We start from the raw sequence: 14,801 nt of genomic DNA on the forward strand, positions 1-14,801 counted from the left end.
AGTCCCATAAAACTGATTGATGACTTCCCTGGAGGACTGTTTCCCAGGTGTATGGTGTGTGTGTACCCATGCTACAGAGCATGCAGTTTTGAGGTTTGATGTTTTTGGATGCTTGTCAAGTACAACAACACTTAATTGAGGGATGAACTGGTACAATTGAGCATATCGCATATTTTTGGCATTCTTTCACCACACGGATCAGTTTGACTGGGGAACTACAACACAAACGTGTCTGCTGGATCTATTACACCGTGTGAGATTGAAAGCATGCTGGAGAAGGTCCAGAGTAAGTGCAAATATCACCAAAAAGAGGCGAGAGCTACTGCATGTGGCTAGACTGCGAAACAGCTCAGAAAAAAACATATGGATATTACAATGGCACTTCATTTGTCAGTGTTATCATGTTATGCGTTTCATTTATTGTTCAAAGAAAAAAAGCAAAGTAGGCTATTAGCCTTTGATTGCAATTAGAGGCTCTGTAGCCTCTTTAAATATTAAAACCAGCTTCAGTCATTTATCACCACGTTTTTTCTCCTTCATCTTTTGTTGTCTAAACTCGTCTCATTTCCACTCATTTCATCCTTAATTAGGTTTCATGTATTTGATGATGCAAACAGTGCAGACTGTGTTTGATTTCGAAACAGCTGCTCGCGAGAGCTTTGTTTTTCCTAGAGACGAGAGGAAGTCAGAATCCTTGGCATCATTTCTGTTTTGATTTCAAATGAAACACGTCATAATTAATTCCATGGATACACATTTCATAAATGTTTGGATCGACTATCACGTAGAATAACATTCAACATTTGAGGGGCAAAGGTGCCAGAAAATATAGTTTGATATATGATGGCAGAAATTAAAACGAATTTAAATAGATGTTGAAACCTTACAATCATTTTTTTTGTGGTTGAACACAAAATGGCAGTAGCCTATGTTTCACAAGTTAAAATGACTATTTGAATTTATATTTTTTTGGAAATCTAAAATGCTTTGTCCTGTTACACTTCACAGTCACTCAAAGTTCAGGACTGCTTTGGTACAGGCACATTATCCCCAGGTTATTATTCTAAAGTGCAGAACGGTTTCTTCTCAAAACTATATTATAGTAGAGAGTGCAACACTGATTCAATGCATGCATTAAAAGCAAATGTTCAAACTGACATTGAATCATGTGATGCAGGTAGTACTGTAAAAGAAAGAAGGAAGAATGATCTGTGCTCTACAATAATGACCTATTAATGACCAAGAACAAAAGAACTGCACTGGTGGTAAGTCATACATGTGTGATTAATAATGTTTAAAAGAATGCGTAGTAAAGTTAATGACTGCAATTGGTCATAGAAGTCATTAGCAGCCCTGCTTTCTCTTGAGAATTTAGGAAGTTTATTGAACAAAACCTTTTAAATTGAAATCTCTTCGGAAAGTGAGAGCGAAAAAAAGTAGCCTAAGAAAAAGTGCACCGTGTAAGAGATTTAAATACACTGTAATTCGAGCGGTTTAAAAACAAAATGGCATGCATTTTGTGGAAGAACATTGTTTTGGTTGTGCTTCGGCTCTGCCATACTGTGGATAAATATGACCTTCTGCGATAGATACAATTTTACTGAACTCAGTTTCTGATCTATATGGCAATTTATCTGTTCAGTAAAATAACTGACTCACCTGTTGAGTAAAAAAACACCTGATCGCCACATAACATTTCTGAAAAGCCAAGCCATTGTTGCTTTTGGATTTGTTACAAGCTCTTTGGGTTATCTTTTTACCAGCAGATGTTAGTTGTATTTTTTTGTTTTTTTTTAAAGGGTGATTCCCAGGAGATGGGAGATGTTGCTGCTCCGTGACATGTCAACATTTCTCGTTGTGAAACTATCCCACACAAGACTTGCGCTACAAGACTGCGCTACTTCTCTATTTACGGATATGACGACTGACGAGAAACGAGCGAGGTATGTATGTACGCAATTTCCCGCTAAAACCGTCCCGAAAGGTCTACATTATAAACACTTGAGGCCTTCTTTGTAAATGTAATTCGGATATATTTTTGTCAGTTTTTTTGACAAAAAAAAAATTTAATAAACCGTTTTTATATAAACTCGACTTCTGTTAAATCTCAATTGTTTAGCATTAACCAGATCCCTGATACAAAACTGACATCTTGGGTCACACAAGTAGAACCCCTGAAAGTGTAGACACAATGTCCTGTGTTAGCTATTCAATTTGATGCAGAATACATTTTGCCCTAAAACTGATGCAGTTATGATGATGTCACAACGCTTTGGACATCATCAGTTATCGGTTTATCCACACGGACTGGCACTTTATGAATGGACAGTTTGTTAGTTTATGTTTTATGAATGGAGCTCTTCTGCCCTCTTGTGGTGTCCAATAAAAGTCTCCTTTTGGTCGCCATTGTGGTATTTTTCGTTAAAACCCCTGAATAGTTAAGGGTCGTTGTTGCATTGAACTCTATGGGCGTTATTTTTTGTTATAATTTTACTGTTCATCGACAGACCTAGAAGCATGAAATTACCTGCCATGAATTTAACCACTAGATGACAATTCATGAGAACATCATAGCTTCAGCCAATTGGAATCGACAACATGAATGGATTATATCTATCATGCAATATATATATATATTTCATTTATTAAAGTTTGAAGAATAGCCATTTGCACAGTAAGCACAAAAGGCGTCCTCCTGTTACTTAATTATTTACACTATTAAATATGTTAACACTTTTGTTCTACTTGGTTTTTAAACTGCAATCCAAATTGGACACAAGCATATACATATATATAGGATGTGGAGAATTTCCACATCGATCTCATTGATGACTAGAGGACATATAGCCTACATTTTAAAACTCACTCTGCTTTGTACGTATGTCTGTATAAGTACCGGCGCTGACCGATTGCGTGAGATATCAACTGACTGTCAATAATCGAATGGGATTGTTTTTCTTCGCGGAAGGTCTGGACTGAAAGACTGACACACGCAAATTAATAAGGCACAAACTTATGATTTATAGCAACAAGGCATTTAAAAGGTTACTGTACATTTGATTTCACATGAGGAAAATATTATAAAAGTATCCCAAAATACAAAAATAAAACCATCTGTTTGGTTTGTGCATGATGGTTGTGCAGTAACGATCAGTACAAATACAATTCCCAGACTGGTCTATCATTAAAAACTGTTAGTGTTGTATCTGCTTTAACACATGAGACGGTACACAATAATAGGCACATTCTTTAACAATGCATAACAATAAGAAAATAAAAATGTCTCTATGGACAAAGAGGTAAAACAACAGTTCACATCCCCCAGATTTGGAAAATGCACTGATGCTTGAGAAAATGCGTTCTTTGACGTTTCCTCGGTTCCTATATAGCTTTGTGCAAGTACGTCATACAGGTTGGCCGCGTTCATCAACCATTATGGCTCTGCTTTCACAGTTCTCCAGCATCGTGGGTCCGTCCTCCCTCACCCTCTTCTTTAGATCCTTTCATTCCCATGTCACCTTTCCATACCTCATTCAGGCACTCTGAAAGAGATGGACAAAATGCCTGAAACTAGTGGCTTGATGTGTGTGTGTGTGTGTAAGGATTATATTGGGTATTTCCTACCTTGGTCCGAGTCTCTGAGGACATGGGTCGCACAGAAGAATTGTTCAAGTTTCTCTTCTTGGCGATGAAAGTACCAGTTCTCCACAACCTCTTCATGCTCTTCTAACATGGTCTCACACTGTAATATAAACATAAGACGTAACAAAACTGTCCAAAAGGAATTTGGATTTGGATATCCAGATATATGCAATCATCACTACCATTATAACATTACTAACTCAGAAAAGGCTCTATATAGAACCTTAAAAGGTTCTATCAGTGCTATGTATTTGGAACCCCTAAAAGATTCTATACACTCTTAAAAAAAAGGGTTCCTCTGGGTTCTATATATTCCATACTTGGCCAATAGAACCTTTTACCAAAAAAATGGTTCTATATAGAACCATTTTGGAATTCCATATATGAAGCCTGCTTGGAATGGATGGAACCATTTCTGGTTCTAAATAGAACCATTTCTTCTAAGAGTGCATTTTAGGAGGGTTTGTCCCGCTAAATGTCCACCCACCTTAAAATTTGCGATTGACTTTGTAATATGTACATTAATTTGTGATCGTCTCCTTTAAAACTTGTTTGAAACTGGCGACAGGCTCATCCAGTGAGGTAGTGTATTTGTACCTTAGTATAAAACTATGACTGAATGTGTATTACCTGTCTCTTCAACTCCGCCACCTCCACTGATGGTTCATCCCACAGTTCATACGGGATACCCAGCTCTACCTTCACTCCCTTATCCACCAGGTTCTTAAGTGTGTTCATGGTTTGACTTGTGCCCTGACAAACACAGCACATTAGTCAGCAACACTTTTATAATATCTCTTCACTGAGGGTTGGCAGAATATCATGCGATTGGGGAAACAGTGCTAAGGTGAGCTTCATACTTTGGCATAGCGAAGGCTTCCTGGTCTCTCCGCATGGACTTTATACTGCAGAATTCTTTCACAGATGTTGTCCATGGCCTCAGTGAGTCGTGTCTCTCTGGAAACAAATAAATCGTAATAATGGCAATAGGAGGGAGAACATCAATAGATTTAAATTTTTTCCTTAACTTCAGGGTTGTCTCTCTCTCTCTGGCAGTTTTCTCATAGGGACAGATTGTTTTGACTTTTATTCATTGCCAGGATATTAATCCTTGATATCAACCACCCAATTGTCACTAGTTCACTTTTAAAAAAACTTTTGCTGATAATTTACTCACCCCCATGTCATCCAAGATGTCCATGTCATTCTTTTTTAGTCGAAAAGAAATCAAGGTTTTTGATGAAAACATTCCAGGATTTTTCTCCATATAATGCAATTCAGTTCATCAAAATGAACAAATCTTTTTCTGAGTCAATTAGTTCGTTTTGTTTGTTGAATGAACCAAATGACTCGAAAAAAAGATTCATTTTGATGAACGAGTTTGAACAGGAGAGTCAGGAGAGTTTTTTTTTTTTTTTTTTTTTTTTAATGAGCGATCGTTTTGCTTGATAAGACCCTTATTCATCGTCTGGAATCGTTTAAAGCCCTTTGAACAGTTTGCAGTTTGTACTGAAAGTGTCTTTTGGACCTTGAACCGTTTGGTTCCCACTAAAGTCCATTATATGGAAAAAAAAATCCTGGAATGTTTTCATCAAAAACCTTAATTTTTTTCAATGCCATTGATACTAGTAGACATCTAATGATATCAACTGAATTGTTCATATCCTGGGAATGAATAGCCTAAATGTCAAAACGGCTTGCCATAGAACGGAGTATCATATCATCATCATCATTACTTACGAAGTGTTGTATTTGATTTTGCGCCTGCGCTTTCCAGTGTCCAAAACTTCTCCGATCTCTAAAACTTCCTTCGAGCGGCCGGATTTTTCTAGGGCGTCCTGCAACTCCACCGTCAGTAATTTACAAACTATTTAAAAACAACAACAGATGCCTTAAAAAATATTAATAATGCAATAACTTCTTCATGTGCTATTTTAAAATGTAAACATAGGCTAAGTGCACATACTATATCTCTGCACTAGTGGATCTTTGTAGAATAAGTTTAATAGATTTTAAGATCGTTTTATAATAGTTTATTTTTATCGTTCTACAACACATACGGGGAAAAAGATACTTTCTGTTTCTTACCCTCGCATTTATTTGGCAATCGCTCCTCTTGGTTTGCCAAAACGAGGCTGAACATACAAAGCAAGAGAACTGCAAACATATCCATAGTGACCTCTGTTTACAAACTTTGACTCAATACTCTTTCAAATTAAAGCCACATCGACATGTTTGAGGATGGTCACGTCTTCTGGCTTGTGGAACAGAGCATGCGCACTGCTAAAGCCGACGGTAACGTTAGTGAGGGCAAACTGGAAAACCGCGTTATCGATTTAGGCATAGCTAATCAAAAGCTGATCGGGCTTGAAAGAAAGTGCGGTTTTATGCCAGTATTAAAGTCCCCATGAAATCAAAATTGACCATACTTACTTTGTTTGCCTAAATTGATCGTTTTGTGGAAAAGAAAATTTAAGACGTGAGATAAACATCTCCGAAGATTGTGGAGACTGCAACAGTAGGTTCATTCATTAGGCTAATTCTAAAGATACACGGTGGCGTTCAGTCTGAAGGAGGAAAAGTCCTCAGTTTTTCTCCTCAATATCAATCAAATGTAAAATCATGTACCAGTTACACTTAATGTTGTCACATTTTCCTGGTCAAATAAACATTACTTTACATTATATAAAAAAGAAACCAAAATGCAATTCTATTATGGCTATTTTTTTTTTTTTTTACATAGCCTATATTTATTAAAACTGAGTAAATCATCTCGTCATCAAGTTAGTGTTTTAAGCAGTCTTTACAATTAGGCCTATTCCAAATGAACTAAAGGCAGTAACAATGTAAATTATATATTTTATTTGTGTATTGATGTTCAGCTTTTCTTCTTAATAGTCAACTTATTTTCGGATCATCGATCTTGAATTTCCTCAAGCTGATTCCACACTAAAAAGCTCTGCAGACATTACTGGTAGCCTATGTTTTCAGGTTTGATTTGATGTGACAATGCAGTGATATCTAAGTGGGTCAGTTGTTTACTTACCTTTTACAGTTAGAAAAAAAAAGAGGTGGGATTTATCGTACGAACCAATCACATCCAATCATAGCGGGATGGAGGCATTGCCTCCTCTCATGTGATTTCCCCCATTCATTTTCAATTACCCCGCACCAAATTACGGGGGTCTGTTAAAAGTCAATTGGCTCAGGGCAGGCAAGAGAGAGGCAGCGTCCTGCTGTAAGTGTCCCTGTGGGACTGTTACTTATCACATTATGTTATATTTGCATTATTATATTTTTATGAATTATTAGTAACTCATCTTATTTATTTTCTTTATAAAAAATATAAATAATTAATATAAAAAAATATTATATATATAAAAAAAAAATATTTTTTTTTTTTTGGAGGAGGCACTGACTCCTTGCCTCCTTGAAGGAAACGTATAGTGCCCTTGAACAAAGCACGTAATCCAAGGATGCTCAAGAGAGATGATTGTTTCGTGTTTGATTTGTGTTTTTATTTCTGTAATATGGATTATTTTCTCATGCAGTTTTTGTCTCCCCTGCCTCCTCAAACTTTTTACGTTTAAGTCTTAAATTAAGATCTGATAAGTTCTAAATGTCTAACATAAATTGCAATGGTTACAGGTACGATTTTGAAAGAGATAGAAAAGGATATGTGTACAGTTGAAAATTTAGCTGAGCGATGTAACCTAAAAATGTAAGCTGTATTATTATATAATATTAGTCTGCATTTACCTGATCAAATTACCATGAACTAAACGTGAGAGAAAACAGGCACTCCCTCAATGTCATTGTTGTAGTACATTATGTCAAAACATAAAGGCCGACCCATGCCTATAGTGGCTTATAGATCCAAACTGACATTACTACAGATAATAGAGATTTAATCCCATGACCTTTTGGCTGTCAATAAGACAGAAGCAGTGTCTGTGATCTATTGTTCCTCCTGTCCTTGAGTGAATTGAACAGGTTTAAAGTTTAACTGATGTGTATTTATAACAGTGACATGTAGATCACATTAACGAGTTTCAAGCAATTCTGTCATCTGTAAAATCCATTTGGAGAAGATAAAAAAAAAATCCTTTTTAGTAATTTGGCTTTTTATTGGTGTTAATATGCCTTTATTCACTCCTAGAAGAAAAAGTTCTATATAGAACCTTAAAAGGTTCTATCAGTGCTACGTATTTGGAACCCCTAAAAGGTTCTATACACTCTTAAAAAAGGGTTCCTCTGGGTTCTATACAGTATAGAACCCTGGGGTTCTATACTTGACCAATAGAACCTTTTACCAAAAAAATGGTTCTATATAGAACCATTTTGGCGTTCCATATATGAAGCGGGGGATGGAACCATTTCTGGTTCTAAATAGAACCATTTCTTCTAAGAGTGTTGGATTAGCTGTTGGTAGGGAATTAGTTAAAGTCTGTGTGCCTACATAAGGGGTGTCTATCCGTCCCTCTTAGGGATTCAGGTGTCAGTGCCACAGGTTTATTGACAGCCGATATGGCGTGATGAACCTTCTGGTGGGTCCCGTGAGGGAGGAGGGCTGAGGAGCGAAGGAAGGAGAGAGAATGATGAGAGAGATGACAAATCCAGACAGAGAGCTGAGATCCTACGTGAGAAACTGGAAATACTCAGTGAACTCGAAGGCCAAATGGTGAGCGAGAGTGATTATGCGCATGAATGCACGTGTTTGCAGGGGGAGCTGCATGCCTAATTAAGGGACTTGTAAAAGAGGAAAAGCCCCATGTGTTAATGTGTGTGTGAGAGAGAGAGACACGGGAAGACAGCGATGACCGGGACAGGTGGCAGAGAGAGAGGGGAGTTGTGGGTCAGACAGAGGGCATGACCAAATACACTGAAAAATAGGGGGAAAGGGCACAAATTGAGGTCCCCATGAGGATTCATTCAGAATGACTTTTATTGAAAATGTAAAAATGCAGAAGGTTGTGTGTGATAGGTTTAGGGGTAGGGGAGAGAAAATACAGTTTGTACAGTATAAAAAAACATTATGTCTATGGAGAGTCTCTACAAAGATAGTAAACCAGATGCGTGTGTGTGTGTGTGTGCACTCGTCTCAGTGTCACTAATTGTTATGTCACTGTGTTTTGAGCTAGACTGGACGGATGGAGTTACATCCATAAACAAACGACTGTCCTCGTGCAGGTAAACACACACACAGATATTAAGGCACTCGACATACACAACTTTATATGTTATAAAGATGAATTTAATATTATATTGAAAATCCAAATTAATGGCAGAGTATTTACCTAAGAAGACCCGAGGACACCCATACCTGGTCTACTGGACAAATCCTGGTTGTCACAGCGACGTCAAACAGAAAGCCAACACCTGCTCCCCCGTTCCTGTTATATTAGACACATGGACTCAGCAAAATGGCTGATGACCGAAATCTTATACTTATCATCATACACAGATACACTGCCAATAACTGCCTTACCTGAAACTGGCTTAATTACTGGATACATCGCCACGAGGAACATATTACGCAAAGGCAAAGCAAAAAAAATAAGGTGAAGTACAGGTGAGTGCTATATCTATTTGTCTGTGGGTTTGAATTTAGGCTTCAATAGAAATTTTGTATTGTTTGTACAGTTTGATATACTGGGATCATAAATGAAAATGGGTTCTCACAGTATAAGAATTAAATTTGAGTAAAATAACATGTTATTTTATTATTATTTTAATATTGGATATACATGATTTAATTTAACATGGTAATGGGATTTAATAAGATTTAATAAGAAGTTGCTTGAACATGGTTCAGTCCTGTTGTAGAAGTTCAAGAGCTACACAGATGAAAAACAATTGCCCTAACAAGGATGCGATTGCCTTACAATTGGCCTCCATATGTGAATCATTAAAATAACTACCACATTTCCTGACAACCCCACTGTCAAGCATAATTATTCTGGTCGTGAATCGGAGGTGAAAATGCGTCCAAGGAATTTTGTGGTTGAGTTACTTTTTAGTCATAATTCAAAGACATATGTGTAGCCTACTACAAGTAAAACATTGCCCACTCCTCAAAAAGAAAAGAAAAAAGCACATATCAGGCATTTTGTTTAATAGCAGGAATGAGTGCAAATTTTAGCCGGAGAAAGATCCTAAATGCAGACTCAAATTTACATGGAAATTGCCTGAGAACAACAAGGTGAATGTTTTTCTGCAATTGGCCAGTCAAAACCCTGATCTCAGTCCAGCTGATGATCTGTGACAGATTTTCAAAATTGCAGCATCTGACTAACCAGAACAGCCTGTGGCGCAAATCTGCTTCAAACCTGAACAGTGCTGTATGCTGCAAGTTTATCCACCACAAAATAATAACGGCCGCCCCCGGTACCGGGGGCAACGGGGCTTAGCGCCTTTTATGTCCTTTCACTTCAAAGAGTGTGAGCGCAACCTAACTATGCCGCATATCCCCGTAATCAGACAGAACTCCGCTAAAAAATGATGCTATCCATTTTCGCCAAAACAAAACACACATCAAACACGAAGCAATTGAGTAATTTTATTGTAAAACACACTGTCTGTCTGAAACACGCCAATGCCAGTAATCACAGCACTCCTAATCTCTCTAATGTTGATCTATGAAGACAAACGACCTCTCAAATGATTCAGGAGGCTCCACAGAATCCAACAGTCTAACTCACATCACTGTACGACAAAAACTCACGAAGTAAACAGTCAGTGAACAACAGAAAAAAAACTTTTATTTACACATTTACCACTATGAATTGTGTCTTCGATTGCTGTCTTGAGATAAAAAATGTGTACAATGCCATATCAACTGTGTTTGCGATTACTCCGATGCCTCTGTGTCACTTTGAGATGATTCCGGACAGTCTGCAACTAATTCCTGCTTTGGAAACAGACTGCGCATAAGGAGTGGGGTGAAACGTGCTAGTCTTACGCAATGCGCGTATCGGCTCCTGGTTGGCTAGTGGTGTTGTTTGCGCGGATTTTGCGAAATGCCATCGATTCTATTGGTTCTGACGATAAGAAAGAGGTGTCAATCATCCAAATTGACCAATCGGTTGCCGAGATATGGATGCGCGTAGGACGTTTGCCTTCATGACGCAGCGCGCACAGCCAATACAAAGGATCCCTCTGCGGATAAATAGTAGTAGCGCGCAGCTGATCGCACACCTGAATTCACTGATTGCACTCGTGGATTATAATATTGTCTATTGAGCCATTCCTTTTCGTTTCTCGGAGAAATAATGGCACAGAGAAAATGGGAGAAGAAGATGTCGGCCGCCGAAGCACTGGCAATGATTCAGGCGGACGAAGAAGCTGCGGTGAGTGCCATTGACTCTTCATCTGAGGATGAAGATCTGTTTGTTGCAGAGGGCATTTCGGACGACAGTGACCCAGATTATAAACTTCCATCAACGGAAAGGTATGTGAAATACGTTTTGTTATAATTTATTTATTGTGTTGGTATCAAAGTACGGAGCTGTTTCACTGTTATTTGTGTAAAATGCCCGTTTTTCTAGTTAGCTTTCTAGCTTCCGTACAATGAATGGATCATAGATTGTGAAAAATATGGACAAAGCGTCTGAATACACAAACTCAAACTGGCTTTTTTGCTTACTTTCTTTGTTCAAAGATGTTCACTACACACTCAAAGTGGATTGTTTGTTTGCTTACTTTCTAAGTCCAAACATGTTTACCACACACTCAAACTGGATTGTTTGTTTACTTTCCCAGTAAAAACAAAATGTACTAGTGTTTACAGTTACTGTGGGTTATTTCTCTAAACTTCTATAAACATTTCTAGGCATTTCAGTTAGTCAGTGGGTTATGTTACTACAGTTTTCTGTAACAGTGAATCATTTCTGTTCAAATACAGTGTCAGTGTGAATATATCTTTATAGTTTTTCTTTCTCCTTTGTTTCACAGTGATGATGAAGATTATGAGGGGCCTTCATCTTCTGTTACCTCTGCACCAGCCCACCCCCCCCAGCCAAGGCCATCAACACCTCTGCCCCAGCCACGCCGCACCACCCCCCGACGAGCTTCTGCACCACAGTTACAGGCAAGGCCATCAACACCTCAACCACAGCCATCAAGCACATCCCCCACCTCATCTGATTCTGATGTGCCTCAAGAAAGCCGTCCAAAAAGAAAGGGGAAAGCACTACAGAAGTCAGCAAGACCTAAGCGTGGTCGGAGTAGGTCTGCCACTGCCACTTCAAGAGACCGAGAGCAGCCGTGGCACAACAGAGAGGAGAAGGACAACAAACCTGACCCACCCAGATTCATGCCAGCCAGGACCCCAGGACCCACCTTTGATACAACAGCATCATGGTCTCCCCTCACACTGTTCCAGCTTTTTTTTAGTGCATCTGTGGTCAGGACAATAATTGACAATACAAATTTCAATGCTGCGAAGCGACTACAGGCTGGCATGAAGTTTGTGTGGAAAGCACTGACAGCACCGGAATTTTACATTTTCATGGCCATCATACTTTATACAGGCCTCGTTCAGGTGCATCTCAGATCTGACTACTGGCGGAAGGCGTGGCCATACAACTTCCACTTCCCAGGTGAAAAGATGTCACGGGACCGCTTCGAAGCCATCTTGTGGTCCCTGCATTTGAGTAACCCAGAAGAAGACGAGGAGAATGAGCGGAAGAGGAGCACGGATCAGTACGACAGGCTTTTCAAGATCAAGCCTCTCTACACTGAGATGGTGACTGCCTGCCAAGCAAACTTCCACCCGAATAAAAACATTTGCATCGACGAGAGGATGGTCGCGTCCAAGGCCCGCAGCAGCATGAAACAGTATATGAAGGACAAACCAACAAAGTGGGGTTACAAACTCTTTGTTCTGGCTGATGCAGCAACTGCGTACACATGGAATTTTTTTGTGTATGCCGGCAAGAGTGTGGACACCACAGGCCATGGTCTCAGCTACAGTTCAGTCATGGACCTTTTGCCATTTCCACTGCTTGGTGGGGGCTATAATTTGTTCGTAGATAATTTTTATACTAGCCCTGCCCTGTTTCTGGACTTGTACACGAAACACATTGGTTGTTGTGGGACCATCAGGCAAAATCGTATTGGGTTTCCACACATCACACAAAACGACCTCCACAAAAAGGCTGCCCGGGGAGATATGCGCTGGATAAGAGATGGCAAACTTCTCTTTGTGAAGTGGATGGATACCCGGGAGGTGACCATGTGCTCCACTATCCATGAGGCTTTTAGTGGACACACTGTCAAGAGGAAGGTGAAAGAGGCTGGTGTGTGGAAAATCAAGTACATCCCTATTCCAGACGCTGTGGTGGACTACAACAAGAACATGGGTGGTGTTGATGTATCTGATGCCTTGATAGGCTATTACACTGTGCACCACAAGACAATGAAGTGGTACAAGACTTTCTTTTACCATTTTATTGACATCGCTGTGGTGAACAGTTTCCTTCTGCACAAGGAGTTGTTCAAGATGAGGAACGAGCCCACACTCACGAAGCCTCTCACACAGAAAACCTTCAGAGAGAGGTTGGCTGCAGAAATGTTGAGCTTTGCTGAGGCCTCAGCAGCTCCACCTCCTCCACCACCACCACTACAGCCCACCTGCATGCCTATGTATTATGGGGGTGATGCCACACAAGCACGGCGGTACTGCAGGAGATGCCAGGAGGCTGGCATCCAAAGAGTAAAAACCCCCATTTATTGCCGGAAGTGTCAGGTCCCTCTGTGCCTTACCTCAAAGAAAAACTGTTTCCAGGAGTGGCATGACAGCCATTAGTGGTATTAGGAGAACAGATCTAGCTATTGCTAGTGTTTTTTTTTTTTGTGTGTGTCTTTTTTTTCACCAGTTTATTTATACTGAGTTTTGTTGTTTTCAGTTTGTTTTGAATAAATCTGCTCCATTTGGAGTCAAACTTTATTCCTTTCGTATGTCTTTTTTGCATGGGAAACTATAATGAGGTCTGGTTGATTTTTCAAAACAAAGCCAAAACTTTTGTTTTTAGATGGAATAAATAGCTATAGTGACATGTAAGTGAAATCAAACGAGTTTTACAGTTTGGTACCTGAGAAATTTCAAATGGCACAGATTGTGCCAAATTGTGCCCAAATGAGCTCCAAAAATTTGGAGAGTTCGCCTAGATATGCCTCTAATATATCATGTATAACTCTGCTATACTAGACTCTTATGACCTCAAACTTTGAGCAGATGATGTTGAGATATTATTTTTTTGTTTTCTACAGTTTTTAGGCTTTGAACAGCATTATACCTAGGGGATTTTCCCTATAAAATGTGGTGTTTCTTTAGGTGAGAAATACATATTTTATTTATGCTGTTTTCCATCTGATATTATTCTTCAATAATAAAAGATAGACTTTTACTTACAATGTATTTATATCCCTTAGGTTCTGATCTATCCAACGATACCAGAATCATGTATGTGGGTCTTACGGTTGAAAAGTTATACCTGTTTGTTTTAGGGGATACTATTTTTAGCCTTTTTTTTTTTTTTTTCAAATCAGGGGGCAGGGCTTAACAGGTTAATAAAAGCATACAGGGTAAGAATTAGGGACACATATTTTTTTTATTTGTTGTTTAAAAAAAATTCTATAAGTATTGCAATAATAATTGTTTACATTTTTCTAATAAACGGGTGGGTCTATTTGTATAATCCATAATCCCTTGTTATTAGCGATGGTAAGTGGCCGTTAAGTGAACTGCAGCCTGCAAAACTGCTCGCTCACACACGTAAGGCCTCAATATACTCACAACGTTGTTCTTCGTTCTTCGCTTAGAAGTAAAAAAAGAAGTTGGAAATACCTCTGCTGTGATAGGCTACTGTTAACATCCAGACGCTGCAGAGAGCGACGTTTAAATGAATATAACTTACTGTAGGCCTAACGTTATGTGCTGTGCGCTTTTATCTCAATAACAAAGTGAACATTTTAGAAAATCATCTGATATTGCACCGACTATGCAATTCACCAGCATCATGTCTACAGATGAGGTAATAAAAATTACAGTGCTATGATAGTTTGAATTATGAGACTAGGCTATATAATAGAAAACAGATCTGGCTTTGTGAGACAGTTAATCTATTTTTTTGCACGAGACATTTGATATTACAGTA

At 38.8% G+C, this 14,801-nt stretch overlaps 2 protein-coding genes across 5 annotated transcripts in view; one reads left to right on the forward strand and one right to left on the reverse strand.

Moving 5' to 3' along the window:
• LOC120469675 (calpain-5) overlaps positions 1–14,801 on the forward strand; it is a 56,113-nt gene that overhangs the window by 25,048 nt on the left and 16,264 nt on the right. For 2 of the 4 annotated variants that reach the window (XM_039658805.2, XM_089130697.1), the window contains exons 1-3: positions 8,004–8,323; positions 8,784–8,832; positions 8,931–9,214. Coding sequence is in view for 2 of the 4 variants with exons in the window: in XM_089130688.1 (XP_088986814.1) it covers positions 1,800–1,943 (144 nt within the window). In the remaining 2 variants the exon portion in view is untranslated. Of the gene's footprint in view, positions 1–1,799; positions 1,944–8,003; positions 8,324–8,783; positions 8,833–8,930; positions 9,215–14,801 lie in introns of those variants that run through there. The other 2 variants (XM_039658804.2, XM_089130688.1) reach the window with 1 other exon arrangement.
• On the reverse strand, positions 2,624–5,931 carry cnpy4 (canopy FGF signaling regulator 4). The gene is made up of 6 exons (XM_039659519.2): positions 5,731–5,931; positions 5,383–5,509; positions 4,503–4,599; positions 4,273–4,395; positions 3,625–3,742; positions 2,624–3,542 (listed from the first exon to the last, which is right to left on the reverse strand). Exons 1-6 carry the CDS (start codon positions 5,813–5,815, stop codon positions 3,448–3,450), a joined length of 645 nt encoding a protein of 214 aa, XP_039515453.1. The 5' UTR covers positions 5,816–5,931; the 3' UTR covers positions 2,624–3,447.

This window comes from Pimephales promelas, chromosome 1, assembly GCF_988280905.1.
Source record: "Pimephales promelas chromosome 1, fPimPro1.hap1.1, whole genome shotgun sequence".
NCBI lineage: Eukaryota > Metazoa > Chordata > Actinopteri > Cypriniformes > Leuciscidae > Pimephales > Pimephales promelas.

Coding starts and splice junctions, on each gene's coding strand:
- cnpy4 (XM_039659519.2), bottom strand. CDS start 5,815: ATGGATATGTTTGCAGTTCTCTTGCTTTGTATGTTCAGCCTCGTTTTG. Junction 4,600..5,382: donor AAAATCAAATACAACACTTC/GTAAGTAATGAT, acceptor ATTTGTTTCCAG/AGAGACACGACTCACTGAGG. Junction 3,543..3,624: donor CCTCAGAGACTCGGACCAAG/GTAGGAAATACC, acceptor CATCTCTTTCAG/AGTGCCTGAATGAGGTATGG.